The sequence below is a fragment of the Engraulis encrasicolus genome, unplaced genomic scaffold (genome assembly GCF_034702125.1).
Source record: "Engraulis encrasicolus isolate BLACKSEA-1 unplaced genomic scaffold, IST_EnEncr_1.0 scaffold_26_np1212, whole genome shotgun sequence".
Lineage (NCBI taxonomy): Eukaryota > Metazoa > Chordata > Actinopteri > Clupeiformes > Engraulidae > Engraulis > Engraulis encrasicolus.
In genome coordinates, this window is record NW_026945555.1 from 1,454,967 (window position 1) to 1,472,466 (window position 17,500).

The window sequence follows — 17,500 nt, forward strand, 5'->3', positions numbered from 1 at the left end:
CGAATCATGCGATTAACCTAACCACAACCTGTACCAGCAGGAAGTTTTGCACGAACAGACAGCTTGTGCGACAAAACAACAAGAAGAAATGCATTGCGCTCATTTCATTGTTTTGTTTTCATTGCATTGTTTCTCCACGCTGTAAAACGTGTGCTGAGGGATTTTAGACAGGATCTGTCTTTGCACGCGCGCTGTTGTGAAAAGCAGAGTAGAACGCACCGTCCGATCTGTCTCTGTCATCCCGTTGACTGTCAAAATTTGGCCTTTAGAAAATTTCCCGGATTTTGGCTTAAAATATGGTAATTTTCCCGGATTTTGGGAGCTCAACGTTGACAGGTATGGCGCACACACACATCTACGACCTGAAGGAACGCAAGTTAGTACACACACACACACACACACACACACACACATCTACGTCTTGAAGGAACGCAAGTTAGTACACACACACACACACACATCTACAACCTGAAGGAACGCAAGTTAGTACACACACACACACACACACACACACACACACACACACACACACACACATCATCCCTTATCCTTAACCTATTATGAGTTTAACGTGCGTGTGTGTGCATGTGTGTGCGTGTGCGTGCGTGCGTGCGTGTGTCCTCGTAGGGAGCAGGCTCTGCCCATCATCCAGATCCAGCTGCAGCGTGAGGCGGTCGCCCCTGACTACGGCTCCCATGGCGACCACCACCCCAGCATCAGCACCAGTGGGGCAGGGGGGGGCCCCAAATCCTCCAGCGGGGGGGGCCTCCCTAAGACCATCTCCAAACTCACCTCCAAGTTCACACGGAAAGCCTCCTCAATACCAAACACGCCCTCGCGCAGTAACCATGACGATAACAAGCCTCCAAAGGGCCCCCTCCCCCTCCCCCTGCCAGACTCGCGCCTCATTGGTCTGCTGCAGCTGGGGGGAGTGGTCTCGTGTGCTCCTGACTCCTCCCCCGGGGCTCTGCTGGCCAATGGAGTGATGCCTGACGAGCAGAGTATGAACCTGCCCACCGACCAGGAAATGCAGGTACACACACACACACACACACACACACACACACACACACACACACACACACACACACACACACACACACACACACACACGCACACACGCACACACCCCCACCCACCAGGAGATGCAGGTACACACACACACACACACACACACACACACACGCGCGCGCACACACACACACACACACACACACACACACACACACACACACACACACACACACGCGCGCGCATACACACGCACACACACACACACGCGCACACACACACACACACACACACACACACACACCCCCACCGACCAGGAGATGCAGGTAGACACACACACACGCACACACACACACACACACACACACAGAGACACACACACACACACACACACACACACACCGACCAGGAGATGCAGGTTAGACACACACACACGCACACACACACACACACACACACACACACACACACACACACACACACACACAGAGACACACACACCGACCAGGAGATGCAGGTACACGCACACACACACACACGCGCACACACACACACACACACACACACACACACACACGCACACACGCACACCCACACACCCACACACACACACACACCCCGATCTGCAGATGCAGGACACAAAGTGTTTCCATTATCCAAACTCTGATCCTCTCGCTCTGTTCGTGGCCTCGTATTTCGCTGACGCCCCCGCTGTTAGTCTAGCGACAACAAGCTTTAGGAGACTTTTCCACATTCAACATCCCGAATTGAATTGCGTTTTTTGAGATATCTAATTAAACTGCTGTGATGTCATCACAAGACTACAAGCACAAGGGAGGGCGGGAGGTAGGATAATGGAAAAAAAACCTCTTGTGTGATATCACTGCCTGTTTGGTGTGCTTGACTTACTTCCTGTTTGGTGTGCTGGACTGCCTGTTTGGTGTGCTTGACTTACTGTTTGATATGACTGACTTCCTGTGTGATGTTTGTAGGTGCCCAACGCGTTCCGCCTGCCCGATCCGTTCCCTTATGACTTTCACGTTTTAAATGTTTATTTTGCAGCCGCCAGAACATTAACACAAAGAGAGATGTTATGTAAGGGTTAACGTTCGGTGAGAAGGTCGCTACCGTGGAATAGCAGCACGACAGAGAGAATCTTTAGACCCCGACGCGGAGCGGAGGGGTCTTGTTCTCTCTGAAGTGCTGCTATTCCACAAAGCGACCGACTCGCCGAAAGTTAACCCGCTTATTATATGGATATAGGCCTACTTAAATGATTCACACATGGCGGGGACATTTCTTTAGGCCTATTTAATGTTAAGTCTATTATAGTTTTTAATGTCAAAAGATTGTTGCTGCGCAAAAACAAAACAGTGCCGTTGTGGAACACCGCTAGGCAACAGCTAGGTAGCCAGGACAACAGGTGTTGTCTATCACAGCAGCTGATTAGAGTCTTGTTGAAAAGTCGCTTTAGCAGTGAAAAGTCTTGTTGCCATTGACAGCGGTCTGTTATAGACCAACCCGTCCGTTATCAAAAAATAACAGACGTGCGAACGTTGGGGAGCCCCGTTGAAATGAATGGAGCATTCGACCGATGACGTCACACCATATAATAAGTAAGGGATAATGTATTGTCCACACATGACTATAGGAAAATATTTTCCCGACGAGGCGAATAACACCCCCGACGCCGAAGGCGGAGTGGTGTTATTCCGCTTCGAAGGGAAATATTTTCCGATAGTCACGAGTGGACAATACATTATCCCGCTTATTATACGGCTTTTACCAACATTAGAAAGCATAAATAGTTAACAGGTAGTTTAAAATAACATGTTTATTGCCATTTTATAGCGTGCGCAAAGAAAGATAGTTCGTGGAACGCTCATAATTTAAAAAGGTTACCAAGCAACAGAGTTTGGCTACTTTCTAACTTGTCACAGCCACGTTGCGCTTCATACTGTTTGCAGGCTGCCTCGTTCACTGCGCGATATCTAGGCTACTAAACCTGGGTTCATAACAGGAATATTTATATCTAATCGGCGACAGTAGGCTATTCCAGAAAAAAAGCATAGCAACCCAATCACTGCTGTGCGCCCTGACCATCATATCGATCCTGCTACAGGCAGAACACTGTGCGCCGGATGGGTGGCTGGAGGAGGCAACTAGCCTAAACAGTAGGCAACTTCACCCTTAAGGAAACTATCAACGAACTCCTCACTTTTATTTCACACAAATGAAATAAAAAATACTAGGCAATAGTGTTAATAAAAGATGCCACGACAGCGGCCGGTGGACAGTGACAGTTCGCTTTCTTGGAACAGCAACACTCGGACATGATATGTTGCTGATGAATCCTGATGGGCTACCACTCTGTCTTTTGTGTTATTAAAGGATAACTGCGGTATTTTCAACATTAAGCCTCATTTCCGAGTTGTCTGCAATGTTCTAGAACTCCCCTCATTGTTTTTATGATGTTTACTGCTGTCTCGGGTATTTGCCAAATTTTGACTCATCCCAACCTGCTTCAGAATGGCAAGTCGCCTGCATGTCCGACCACGTCCTTAAAAGCACCAAAAACGTACATTTTCAAAAATATCAACTCACCGGAGTGGTTACTGGTCTTCACTGGTCATCCATATCAAATTTTGTTGAGAAAAGATGCTTCTGTCATGTTTTATGTGGCAGCTCGTTCATGCACGAACTATTTTCTTAGCCTTCACACAGCCGTGGATAAACTTCCACTTAGCAGTTGAATCTGATGTGCTACACTCCACACCACTTGATGGCGCCATTGATGTCGATTGTTCATTGTCCTTGAGCATGTAAATAAATAGAGAAACTAGGCAGTCAGTAATCGGTACACCAGAGAGAGACTGTGTTGGAAAGTTGGAGGAGCAGATTATATATTCTTTGTAAATTTCTTAGTATTATTTGTTTTATTTTTGTTGAATTCGTATCTGTACTACAAACTACAACTACAACATGTCCTCTTTCCGGTTTCGGTGGCGGAGTAATATCAACGAGCATCCAGTCTTCAATAGAACTCAATGGGATTTACAACATGTCAAATTAAACACGACAGAAGCATCCTTTCGCAACAAATTTTGATATGGATTACCAGTGAAGACCAGTCACTACTCCGGTGAGTTGATATATTTGAAAATGTACGTTTTTGGTGCTTTTAAGGACGTGGTCGGACATGCAGGCGACTTGCCATTCTGAAGCAGGTTGGGATGAATCAAAATTTGGCAAATACCCAAGACAGCAGTAAACATCAAAAAAACGGTGAGGGGAGTTCTAGAACATTGCAGACAACTGAGGCTTAATGTTGAAAATACCGCAGTTATCCTTTAACTTCGTCAGGATGACATAACTGTTAAAATTAATCGCTGAATGAGAGTTCTAGTGTTGCAATTCGTCTTGAGACGTTTGAGAAGTGGTTGGTTACCGGAGCATCAGTGGGCCACCAGCAGCGTGCGTTAATCGCGCTGCTGCCATACTGCTAAAAATCAGAAGGCAAGACATATCAGTGAAGATATGACCGATCTACTTGCGGAGTGATCTCTGAAGTGACCAAACTCGTTGCCATTGGCAGCGGGTATTATTAGGTGGGCATTACAGAAAAATAGTGACCACCGAACGTTGGGACAGTACATTGAAAGTGAATGGGAGCTCTTGCAACATTCTAGAAGGCCGTATAATATATATTTATATTATACCTTTACTTTATATCGTTGTTTTACATCAAATGCCGTTTGTCGCTGTAAATAACGTGCTATTGTGCTCTGAATAGTCAGTTGGTTAGCTGACCAGTTGGAGACCTTTTTCAGCCTTTCTGGGACGGTTCTGTATTACTATAAAACAGACAGTTTAAAATGCAAACTTCCTGATGCAAAATAAACACTTAAAACGACAAAGTAAAAAATAAATGGAACAGATCAGGCAATTTCTCTTTCGTATACTTCATACTGCGCATGTGCAGTGTGCAAAGAGAACGCATCGGGCAGACGGAACCCGTTGGGCACCGACAATGTGCTTGACTTCCTGTGTGGTGTGCTTGACTTCCTGTGTGGTGTGCTTGACTTCCTGTTGTGCCGTTTCAGGACGTGATTGACTTCCTGTCTGGGTTCAACATGGCTAAGAGCCAGACGGCGTCTCCTCTCCTCAAGAGGCGCAACTCTGTCCCCTCCTCCTCCTCCTCCTCCTCTGTTGCCACGACTACGGCCGCCAGCCCGCCCGACATCAAGACCCCCCCACAGGCCGCCGCCACTACCCAGCATGCACTGCAGCAGCAGCAGCCCCATCAGCAGCAGCCGTCTGCTCCTCAACACCAGCTCTCGGTCCCCAAGACCACGCCCCCCGCCCCGCCCCACTCTCCCCAGACACACCCCCCTCAGCTCCAGCCTTCCCAGCAGGCACTGCAGTACTACCAGCACCTCCTCCAGCCAATCACCAGCCAGCAGCAGCAGCAGCAAGCCAATCAGCAGCAAGCTAATCAACAGGCAGCCAATCAGCAGCAGTCCCAACAGCCCTCCCCCCAGCCCCCCAGCCAATCATCGCAGCGCGTGTCTGGGAAGTGGCCAATGGGTGCCTCCTCCAGTCCGCAGCCACACCCCCACGCCCCCCAGTCCCAGGGCCCGCCCCCGGGTGCGGCTCAGGGCCCCCCGGGGGGCCTCTCGTCTCCGCTGGGGCCCCTGGGTCAGTGGGGGGCCCCGGGCTCTGGGGGGCTAGGGTGCGGGGAGCTCAGCCTCAGCTCAGACCTCTACAGCCTGGGACTCGTCAGCAGTTACATGGACTCCATGATGGCAGACATGTTGGGGAACAAGGTACGCAATTAGCTATTAATTAATTATCTTAACGACCTACAGTAACGATGATGTAACTACATGGACTGGCAGACATGTTTGGGAAGCAAGGTACGCAATTAACACTTAATTACATTAACAACTTAAATTATGTTAACGACCTAATGTAACGATGATATAAACTACATGGACTGCATGATGGCAGACATGTTGGGTACGCAATTAACACTTTACAATTAAAACTTTTACAATTTCACAAGGCAATAAGCTTATTAAATTAATTTAAAAAGCTCTTCAGCAGCTATATGGCAGACATGTTGGGTAACAAGGTACACCTTTAACTATAAATTACATTACTATATTATAACATAATTATATTATAATAACTACATGCAGCAAGGTAACACTTTAACTATTAATTATTTTACTATATTATAATATGGACTCCAGACATGTTGGGCAGCAAGGTAACGATATTATACTTAAATTGTATTAATGAGTTTAATTAACGACCTAAAGTAACGATATCATTATAACTAAATTAACTCTATAATGGCAGATATGTTCGGTAGCAAGGTTCGCAATTGAGGCGATATTACTACAATATTACAGTCATTTAAAAAGCTGATTAATGAGCTACATGGCCGTCATGATGGCATGCTGGACAGCGAGGTAACGCTTAAACTATATTAGCGACTTAAATTAACGATTTTTAATTGACGACCTAAAGTATCGATATTATATACATGGACTCCAGACGTAGCAGCAAGGTAACACTTAAATTACATTATTAGGTCTATAACCATACACTCAACTCATTATTAGGTCTATAACCATACACTCAACTCACAATTCAGTTCGTATCACGATTTATGGTTTGATACATCCCACGATTTTAAAGGTACACTGTGCAGGAAATGGTCAAAAAAGGTACTGTAACTACAAGTATGCTGCTCATTGAAACTGGGCTGCCTATTGCCAAATTTGATCTTTACATGAAAGTTTACTAAGTAATAAACTAATATTTTCTAGTATGGCCCAAGTACAGTCATTTTTGCAGATAAAAATGTATATTTCTTGAAATTCAAAATGGCGGATCATGGAGAAGATCGGTCTTTTCATGTATGAAAAGTGCAATTTTCCCAGTCATAATGAATACTTAGAATTTGATGGTGGTGGTAAGTATTCATGAAAAAGGTAACATTAGAGAACGGGTAGCATGAATTCTGGAAATAAACAACTAAAAATCTTACACAGTTTACCTTGAAGTTGATTCACTTGTCTTTTTCACATTTTCCAGTATTGTAGTCTGAACTGAACTGAAGGCTCACAGACCTTTGAGGGAGCATATCCTTTCATCTATACAATATTGTTACAGCCCTACCTATACTTTATACATTTATACTCTACAAGACAATATAAATTTATAATAATCTCTCCTCTCTCTCCTCTCCTTTCTTCTCTCCTCTCCTCTCCTCCTCCACTCCTCTCCTCTCCTCCTCCTCCTCTCTCCTCTACTCTCCTCCTCTCCTCTACTCTCCTCTCCTCTTCTATCCTCTCCTCCTCTCCTCTCCTCTCTCCTCTCCTCCTCTTCCTCCTCCTCCTCCTCTCTCCGCTCCTCCTCCTCTCTCCGCTCCTCCTCCTCCTCTCCTCTTGTCCTCTCCTCTCCTCCCCTCCCCTCTCATCTCCTCCTCCACCTCTTCCTCTCTCCTCTTCTCTCCTCTCCTCTCCTCTCCTCTCCTCTCCTCTCCTCTTCTCATCTCATCTCTCCTCTCCTCTCCTCCTCCTCCTCCTCTTCTCCTCTCCTCCTCCTCCTCTCCCCTCTCCTCTCCTCATTTCTCCTCCTCCTCCTCCTCCAGGCTGCTGGGGGTCCTCAAGGGGGTCCTCAGGGTCCTCGTAACAACACGTGGCCCAACAGGGATCAGAGCGACTCCACTGGAGCCTACGGAGTACTGGGGGACACACTGCCCTTCGACCCCGCAGGTAACACACACACACACACACACACACACACACACACACACACACACACACACACACACACACACACACACACACACACACACACACACACACACACGCACAGTCCTGGGGGACACACTGCCCTTCGACCCCGCAGGTAACACACACACACACACACACACACACACACACACACACACACACACACACACACACACACACACACACACACACACTGTCCTGGGACACGCACTACCCTTCGCCCCCGCAGGTAACACACACACACACACACACACACACACACACACACACACACACACACACACTGTCCTGGGAGGCACACTACCCTTCGCCCCCAGCAGGTAACACACACACACACACACACACATTGTCCTGGGAGGCACACTACCCTTCGCCCCCGCTGTGGTGATGGGAGTTAGCTGTTAGCTGTGGTGGTGTTAGTTAGCTGTTAGCTGTGGTGATGGTAGTTAGCTGTTGGCTGTGGTGATGCTAATTAGCTGTGGTGATGCTAGTTAGCTGTGGTGATGCTAATTAGCTGTGGTGATGGGAGTTAACTGTTAGCTGTGGTGATGCTAGTTAGCTGTGGTGATGCTAATGAGCTGCTTTGGTGATGCGAGTTAGCTGTTAGATGTGGTGATGCTAGTTAGCTGTGAGGTGTGGTGATGCTAGTTAGCTGTTAGCTGTGGTGATGCTAGTTAGCTGTGATGAGGGTAGTTACTAAAATACCATTGTATCCTATTGAGCTGGTGATGATGATTGAGATGGTTCTAGCTAGTGCAAAGTTGCATTACACACCGTTACTCTATCATTTTAGATTGTTGCGCTTATTGTGAACCGTAATGCTTATTTTCAATACAGCGTAATAGCATTTTGTCTGTATTCATGTGTACAATTGTCACTCTTCTGGCAAGCTTGATACATTTTTCAGGCGTTTTGTTGACGTTTTGGCTTTGTCTCCTCTCTATGAGAAGTGTGTTAAGGTTATCCCTCGATGCATCAGCTGCTCAAGGCCAGTGCGTGCTGATTTTCTTCTTGTAACCCTCCGGCTTCTTGTGGCTCCCACATGATCTGTAACCCTCCGGCTTCTTGTGGCTCCCACATGATCTGTGTCAGTGTTTTGCTCAGCCTGGCATCGAGGCTTAGACACGACAACAAAGGCACGTGTAGTTTTGAATCATATTTCAGACCAGTTTGTCAGGCAGAGGAAATCCCGCGCTGAATGAATCGGATAGTGATAGGGATGCAAATTATCGATTAATTCATTAATCATTAGTTGATAGCCTTATCGAGCGACTTACAATTAATTGATAAGCGGTGTTTTCCCAACGAAATCTCAATGTCTCTCCAAAAAGAAAAACTAAATCTAAAAATTGAATTAAAAATTGAGATAAAATACTACATTGAAATTAATTCTATTTCAACTCTTTAATCCAAAGGTGATTTAAATTTTGTATTGCAGTGTGTAGGATGGTGGCCAGAGTAGGCATTGCAGTGTGTAGGATGGTGGCCAGAGGAGGTATTGCACTGTGTAGGATGGTGGCCAGAGGAGGTATTGCACTGTGTAGGATGGTGGCCAGAGGAGGTATTGCACTATGTAGGATGGTGGCCAGAGTAGGTATTGCACTGTGTAGGATGGTGGCCAGAGTAGGTATTGCACTTTGTAGGATGGTGGCCAGAGTAGGTATTGCACTGCGTAAGATGGTGGCCAGAGTAGGTATTGCAATGTGTAGGATGGTGGCCAGAGTAGGTATTGCACTGTGTAGGATGTTGGCCAGAGTAGGTATTGCACTGTTTAGGATGGTGGCCAGAGTAGGTGTATCGGCCTTTTCCAAATTTCCAAAGTTCCAAACTAAAGGCCGTGGATGGCGTGGGTTCAGTTCAAAGTTTACGCACAAACACAGGTTTCCAAAAAAGGGTTCTTATTTATTCCAACAAAAAAGTCTTCATCTTCAACAAAGGTTCCAACAAAGTTCCATTTCCATAATCCAAATCTTTTCATGTGTTAAATGGTAAAATCTTTATATCGCACCAAACCATGCCACGCCGCCCGACATTGATTTCCAAACTTAATTAGAGTGGCGGGCGTGACCTAAATACCGGCACCTGCGCTTAGGTAGGCGTCTCCAAAGTTACAAAACTGGGTGCGCTTAACAAAAAACAGAAATGGCCATGACATTCCGGCCCCTAATTCTTGAAAAACAAGCAATTACAAATCTATATACAATATATACAAGTGAATGGCCATTACGAGTACAGTGACAAATGTAAGCTTACATATAATTCAGTGCTATTTACATATGTACATACAATATTTGCATTTTTTTTTTGTTTTTTTTTTGTTTTGGCAATAAAGTTCATATTCAAATTCAAAGTGGTTTTCAGTTCATAAACAAAAAAAACTTCTTCTTCTTCTTCTTGAAAGGAAAAAGGCTCAGAGTGTATGCAATGGTCTGTGTGCATGTTTTCTGTGTACTTATGGACTGCGTGCATGTTTTCAGCAAAAAAGGTTGTGACGCCTATTGCATCACACAGACTAAGTCAGTGAGTGAGCATCTGTAAATGTGTAGAGTCAGAGGTTCCAGAACATGACTCCATTCAGTGTTGCCCCTTAAACTACCCCCACCAGGAGGCAGATCTTGTTGATGGGCTTTTCCAGCTCGTTGGTCTGTGTCTTCACACGGACCCGTCGAACACACCCCTTGGAGTCGGGCATGGTGTCGATGATGCGACCAATGGGCCACGTACCTCTGGGTGCAGAGTCTTCCACCTCGAGCACGATGTCACCGACTGTGAAGTTTCTATGCAGCTTGTTCCACTTCTGCCGCCCTTGCAGTTGAGGGAGGTACTCGTTCGCCCACCTCCTCCAGAAGAGGTCAGCGATGTATTCTTGGACTTGACCTCTGCGGTAGATGAACCTCCTGATGGCGTTTATACAGGAATCTGCATTGAGAAAAAGCACCACCTCCAGGTGTACTGCGCGACAGGTTAAGCAAGTGCAAAGTGCTCCATGTCTTTTGACTAGGCTTCTGCCTTTCTTTACTTCTATTGGCCCAAAATAATCTAGGCCCACATGAGTGAATGGTGAGGAATCAGCTGACACTCTGACAACAGGAAGATCAGACATGTTCTGCTCACCTGGTCTTTGGTGCTGCTTTCTTCGGCATATCACACGCTCACTGATGATCTTTCTGGCGCCTGCTTTTGCATGAGGAATCCAGTACTGCCGTCGTAGGGTGGAGAGCACATGATTTCTTCCCCTGTGACCAACTTTATTGTGCATATGTTGAAGAATGAGCTTTGAGACATGACTTTCTTTTGGCAGTATTGCAGGGTGTGTTTCCACAGGTAAAGCGGACCTGCTCAGCCTACCACCAACTCTCAGCACATCATCAGTGGCAATGGGGTCAGAGTTGTACAGTGGACTGGATTTCTTCACACCACCAGATTTCAGTGCGGCCAATTCACTGGAGTTGTGTTTCTTTTGCACAAAGCGCACTATCGCCTCCTCTGCTAAGAGCAGGTCATCGACTGTGAGTGGTAAGTATTTTGTTTTCTTTTCCTGTTTAACAGAAGTTTGATCTCCACATTGTGCATTTTCTTTTATCTTTAGCCTTAGCTTTTCTTTCAGTTTCAAAATCCATGCTACAGCTCTTTTGAGCTTTGTCCAATTAGAAAAGTACATTAGCAGTTTAGTGGTGGGACATACCTCTTCAGCCTGAGCTGTGAAGGAAAGGGCCTCCTTTCTCACCTCTGGGACAGCGTCCAGATGCAGTGATGCTTCGCCCATGCTTGCATGCCACTCGTGCTCAGCTTTTACAGGTTGAGCTCCAACTGTTTTGCCAGCATCCTGTTCCGGCACACAGTAATGACTGCTGCAGCCAGTTGCAGATAAGGTATGGTGACTTGTTTGAGTGGCGTCACCCTTGGTGTGCTTTTGCCATGTTTGTGCCATCTCTTGTGGTGCTGCCTCATCATAAGCCGATTTTTTTAGCCGGGATTGCGCCCTCTGCTGGTCGACTTTGTTGTTGGGCATCGCTACACTGGGGTCACAGAAGGGCAATTTAATGGAGTCATGACCATAGGTAAGTGTTGCTGAGCTTGACATAATTTCAGCATGTTCAGACATTTTAGTATGTTCACCACAGTTCTGTTTCATGAAATTATGATTATATTGCATAATTAACTTTTCTTCCAGGTTTCCAATTGAGATGCGATTCACCTGCACAGACGTTGTGTCTTGGGCGTCTCCATCTTCTTCATGTCCAAGTGGGCCGAAAATTACCCACCCAAGACGAGTTTGTAGAGCCAAGGGTCCACTACCTTCACTCTTAACTATTTTCCAGGGTTCCAGTGCTCTAGGTGCATTTGCACCAATCAGGAGTCCAATACTTGCATTGATTGGTGTCAGTTCCACTTCTTGTAAGTGAGGCCATTTTTTGAGGTCCTCCATTTGGGGTATGTTGTCTTTTGTGACAGGGATTGACTTTTGACTGTAAACATCTGGCAGTTTCAAGAATGTGTTGTCACTTATAGCAGCTACTTCCAGGCCAGAGATCTTATAGCTACTCACATACTTCTCCTGCCCCATTGTTTTCAGCAGTATGTCCATATTCTGTCCAGGTGCGTTCAGCTGGGCCATTAACGACTCAGTACAAAATGTTGCTGAGCTGCCTGGGTCCAAAAAAGCATATGTCTCAATCACTTTTGTGCTATCATTTAGTTTGACTTTAACTGGCAGAATGGACAGTGCACATTTAGAACCGGCCCCAGTATCACCTTCAGAGTCCAAGGACACAAGTGCATTTGAGACTGACTGGGTTTCATGGTCAGCTGGGGTGTTCTGAGGTTTTGGTTCTATGTGTAGAACTGTTGGGTGGCTCTTACTGCAGGTGCGACATGTCAGCCTTTCTTGACAGTTCCTGCTCATGTGGCCTGGTGTTAAGCATCCAAAGCACACACCTTTGCTCTTCAAAAATTCAATTTTTTCTTTGTTTGATTTCTTTTTGAATGTTGTGCACTCATCAACTATGTGGCTGTCATTGCAAAACAAGCACTGCATTTCACCTGCATTTCCAGCGTTGGGCATGTCACTCTGGTGTGGCACCTGAGCAACAGAGGTGGCGAAACTGCTGCCTTTGGCTTTTCCAGTGACAGTGGGGGGTGGTGCTGTGGTGGCTTTTGACTTTGAGTTTTGACTTTCACAGAAGACAGGATCCATTGCAGCTTTCACATTCTTTTCCAGGAAATCAAGTAAGTCTTTGAATTTTACTCTTTGCTTTTTCTCCTCTCTGACACTGTAAACTTTCATCCTCCAGGCCTCACGCAGCCTGAATGGCAGCTTGGAGACGAACACCTTCATGTGTGAGGAGTTTTCCATTTCATCCAGATATCCAGCATCCTCCATTGTGTTGTAACTGGTTCTTAGGAAGAAAGCGTATGATCTTAATGCTACACCTACACTGTCATCTGATTTCAGGACTGGCCAATCCAATGCCTTGTTAAGGAATGCAGCTGTAATTTTTACTCTGCTTCCAAAGTTCCATTCCAACTGTTTTTTAGCCTCTCCGAATGCTGTTTGTGGGCTCATGTGCATGCAGCTCTGTACCAGTTTTCTGGGCTGCCCAGAGGTGAATTGCTCTAAATAATAAAGCTTATCCTGCACATCATCTGTCTTGCTCTCAATGCCTTGTTCAAATGCTTTGATAAACGATCTGAATTGCAGGGGGTCACCATCAAACACAGGTATTTGTATGGGAGGTAAAAGTGACTGTCTCTGCTGCTTAATCAGCATAGCAGTAATCTCATTTTGCTTGCGCATTGCTTCAGCCAAATCAGGTTGGTCATCATCACTGCCTGCACTTTGTTTTAGATGACGGGTTTTTGCTTTGCTTTTAGTATGTATGGGGGGAGCAGATGACGTAGTAGGTACATGTATGGGGGGAGCAGAGGACGTAGTAGGTCCAACAGACAACGGAACAGGAGTGGGTGACAATTTTGTCTGTTTCTTGGATGGTGCCGGCGGTATGAATTGGGTAGAGGTGGAGGCTCTAGATGACGCTACACTTTTCAATTTTTGTGTTTCTTCTTGTTCTTTAAACACCTGTGATTTTGCCTTTGCGATGGCCAAATTAGTTTGAACAGACAGCGTTTCTCTTTTAGCTTTCATTGCTGCGTTTAATTGGGCTTCTTCAAGTTCAAGCGCGTGTTTTTCTTGTAACGCGTCAGCCTCCGCTTGGAGTGTTACGCGCTCCAGCTCGGCCTGTACTGCCATCTCAGAAGGGGTTTTACTTTTTCTACTGGCAGAGGATGAGCTAGAAGCCTTGCTCTTTGCTGCTTTACTACTGGGCCGTACAGGTTTTGCTATCTGTGAGACGCTTTCGTGGGGCTCTACGTCATCACCTTTACGAGATGCAGCGTGAGGGGCATTTCCCACAGCGTTTACATTATTAGCGGCATCCTGCGAGGCGTCTTGTTTCAGCCAAGCTTCTATGCCATCAATGAACTCTCTGCAGCTTATCAATTTGGGTTCATACCAGTCAGTGTGGTCAGATTCTCTCTCATCATCATTCAATAAAGTTTGCACATCCACTTGTAATTCCATAAACTCCTCAAGAAAACGATTGTAAACTTTCATGTGTTCTTCAATGACAGTGGTATTCTCTCCCTTATCGATCATTGTGTAAATTTCATTCTTCTTCCTTGTGAGAGCGCTGAGCTTTCCTCTTCGTGTCTTAATTAAACTAATTAAATGAAGTTCCCTTTCCTTATCCAACTCATCCTCCTCTTCCTCAAGCTCCTCATGCTCTGTATGCTCTGTATGCTCTTCATGCTCTACATTTCCCACGTTTTCCTCTTCTGGTTCATCCCCCATAATGTTCAAACTTAAACTTCGTTTCCAAAAGAATCCAATGAATATTTCAAAACTAAAAAGTCTTCCCTTTGTCGTTCTTTCAAATTACGGTTCAAAAATAGTCCATCCCGACGTTGCGGGTCATCAAAGAAAGCACCTGTTACTCACGACTTTCGGCGTCTTCTTCATTCGGCTTCCAAATTCCAGTAATCCAACAGAAAAGTTCCAAAAGATAATCCAATTCAATTCGATGTCTTCCAAGTTCAATGTCCAAACGAAAAAAGATTTTACTTAATGTATCGGCCTTTTCCAAATTTCCAAAGTTCCAAACTAAAGGCCGTGGATGGCGTGGGTTCAGTTCAAAGTTTACGCACAAACACAGGTTTCCAAAAAAGGGTTCTTATTTATTCCAACAAAAAAGTCTTCATCTTCAACAAAGGTTCCAACAAAGTTCCATTTCCATAATCCAAATCTTTTCATGTGTTAAATGGTAAAATCTTTATATCGCACCAAACCATGCCACGCCGCCCGACATTGATTTCCAAACTTAATTAGAGTGGCGGGCGTGACCTAAATACCGGCACCTGCGCTTAGGTAGGCGTCTCCAAAGTTACAAAACTGGGTGCGCTTAACAAAAAACAGAAATGGCCATGACAGGAGGTATTGCACTGTGTAGGATGGTGGCCAGAGTAGGTATTGCACTGTGTAGGATGGTGGCCAGAGTAGGTATTGCACTGTAGGATGGTGGCCAGAGTAGGTATTGCACTGTGTAGGATGGTGGCCAGAGTAGGTATTGCACTGTGTAGGATGGTGGCCAGAGTAGGTATTGCACTGTGTAGGATGGTGGCCAGAGGAGGTATTGCACTGTGTAGGATGGTGGCCAGAGGAGGTATTGCAGGTTGCTTCACTCCCGTGCCTGGACACCTCTACGCTACAGTTTCATTGCAGCTAGAACCTTGCCGTGTGGGTGTGTGTGTATAACATAGCTGTGTGTGTGTGTGTGTATAACATAGCTGTATGTGTGTGTGTGTGTGTGTGTGTGTGTGTGTGTGTGTGTGTGTGTGTGTGTGTGTGTGTGTGTGTGTGTGTGTGTGTGTGTGGAGGTCATAGACAGTGTGACCCAGAAATGTCTGTTGGTAAACAGCTGCTCATATGAGCACATGTGTATGAATGAGGATGTGTGTGTGTGTGTGTGTGTGTGTGTGTGTGTGTGTGTGTGTGTGTGTGTGTGTGTGTGTGTGTGTGTGTGTGTGTGTGTGTGTGTGTGTGTGTGTGTGTGTGTGTGTGTGTGTGCGCGCGCAGATATGAATGAATCTGTGTGTGTGGATGGTACGTATAGGTTTAGTGCTGAGCGCAGCGTGTGTGTGTGTGTGTGTGTGTGTGTGTGTGTGTGTCGCAAAGTCTTTATTCCACCAAAGCCATTCAGGTCCATTGTGCCTTTCTGCTGCGCTGGACAGTCTGTGCGTGTGTGTGTGTGTGTGTGTGTGTCTGTGTGCGCTTGTGCGTGTGTGTGAGAACAGCTGACTGTGTCAGAATGTAAATGGCTGTCTACCCCCCCACACCCAATGGGCTCAGGCCCTGTGTGTGTGTGTGTGTGTGTGTGTGTGTGTGTGTGTGTGTGTGTGTGTGTGTGTGTGTGTGTGTGTGTGTGTGTGTGTGTGTGTGTGTGTGTGTGTGTGTGCGCGTGCGCGTGCGTGCATGCGTGCGTGTGTGCGCGTGCGCGTGCGCGTGTGTGTGTGTGTGTGGACAACAGCTGAGTGTGTCAAAATGTAAACGCTGGTCTCTGCCCCCCCCCCCTCCTCCCTCCCCCTCTCTCTTCTCCCCCGTCTTCTCTCTCTCTCCATCTCTGTCTCTCCCCTCTCCTTTCCCCGCCTCTCTCCCCCTCTCCCTCCCTGTCTCTTATCTCTCTCCCTCTCTCCTCCCCCATCTCTTCTCCTCTCCTCTTCTCTCCTCTATCCCCCTCTGCTCTCCTCTCCTCTCCTCTCTTCTCTTCTCTCTCTCCAGTGGGTTCTGATCCGGAGTTCGCTCGTTACGTTGCCGGGGTCAACCAGGCCATGCAGGCCAAGCGCCAGGCAACGCACATCCGTCGCCCCGGCAACACCCGCGGCAACTGGCCCCTCCCCGACGACTCGCACACACACCGCACCTGGCCACACCCAGAGTACTACAGCGAGGGGTGAGCACACACACACACACACACACACACACACACACACACACACACACACACTCACACACACTCTCACACACACACACACACACACACACTTAGACTCACTCACACACGCGCGCGCGCACACACACACACACACACACGCACACACGCACACACAGTAAACCAAATCTACTAGTAATAGACAGTTCATCAGATGTATATTTGGTATATTTCTCCCTGCCCAAGTTTCCACTGTGGATTACTGACCAGAAGGCTGATCAGAAAAGATTCAATTACAGGGACATCTCAACTTTTGCCCAAAATTCAATATGGCTGCCATTTTCCAAAATGGCTGACTTTCATGCATTTTTAACCATACTGTAGTGTTCATGAAAGATCCTATTTTCAGAGGTATTCTGTCCTATTCACGTATAGGCACATTTACAAAGGTTGACTTAACAACAAAAAAAGAAAATGGATTTTGCCACCTTAGAATATCTAAAGGAAAGTGCTCTAAATAATGATTGAATTGCTGGTAGAGAGTTGATGGCGGGGAACATTTGGCCTATTGTCCTGCCCAGGTGTTCACAGTGGATTACAAATTCGACATTTACCTCAAGATCATTTTGTACATCTTGTACATCATGTACTGATGTATGGTGCGTTTGGCATTAAAATCACAATTTAGCTCAAAAT

The 17,500-nt window shown here is 46.3% G+C and overlaps 1 protein-coding gene across 3 annotated transcripts in view; it reads left to right on the forward strand.

The window, feature by feature from the left end:
* Positions 1 to 17,500, forward strand: part of LOC134442959 (granule associated Rac and RHOG effector protein 1-like) — a 63,590-nt gene that overhangs the window by 42,807 nt on the left and 3,283 nt on the right. For all 3 annotated transcript variants that reach the window (XM_063192910.1, XM_063192911.1, XM_063192912.1), the window contains exons 11-14: positions 628 to 1,033; positions 5,115 to 5,837; positions 7,676 to 7,799; positions 16,654 to 16,825. In XM_063192910.1, the coding sequence (XP_063048980.1) occupies positions 628 to 1,033; positions 5,115 to 5,837; positions 7,676 to 7,799; positions 16,654 to 16,825 (1,425 nt within the window). The remainder of the gene's footprint in view (positions 1 to 627; positions 1,034 to 5,114; positions 5,838 to 7,675; positions 7,800 to 16,653; positions 16,826 to 17,500) is intronic.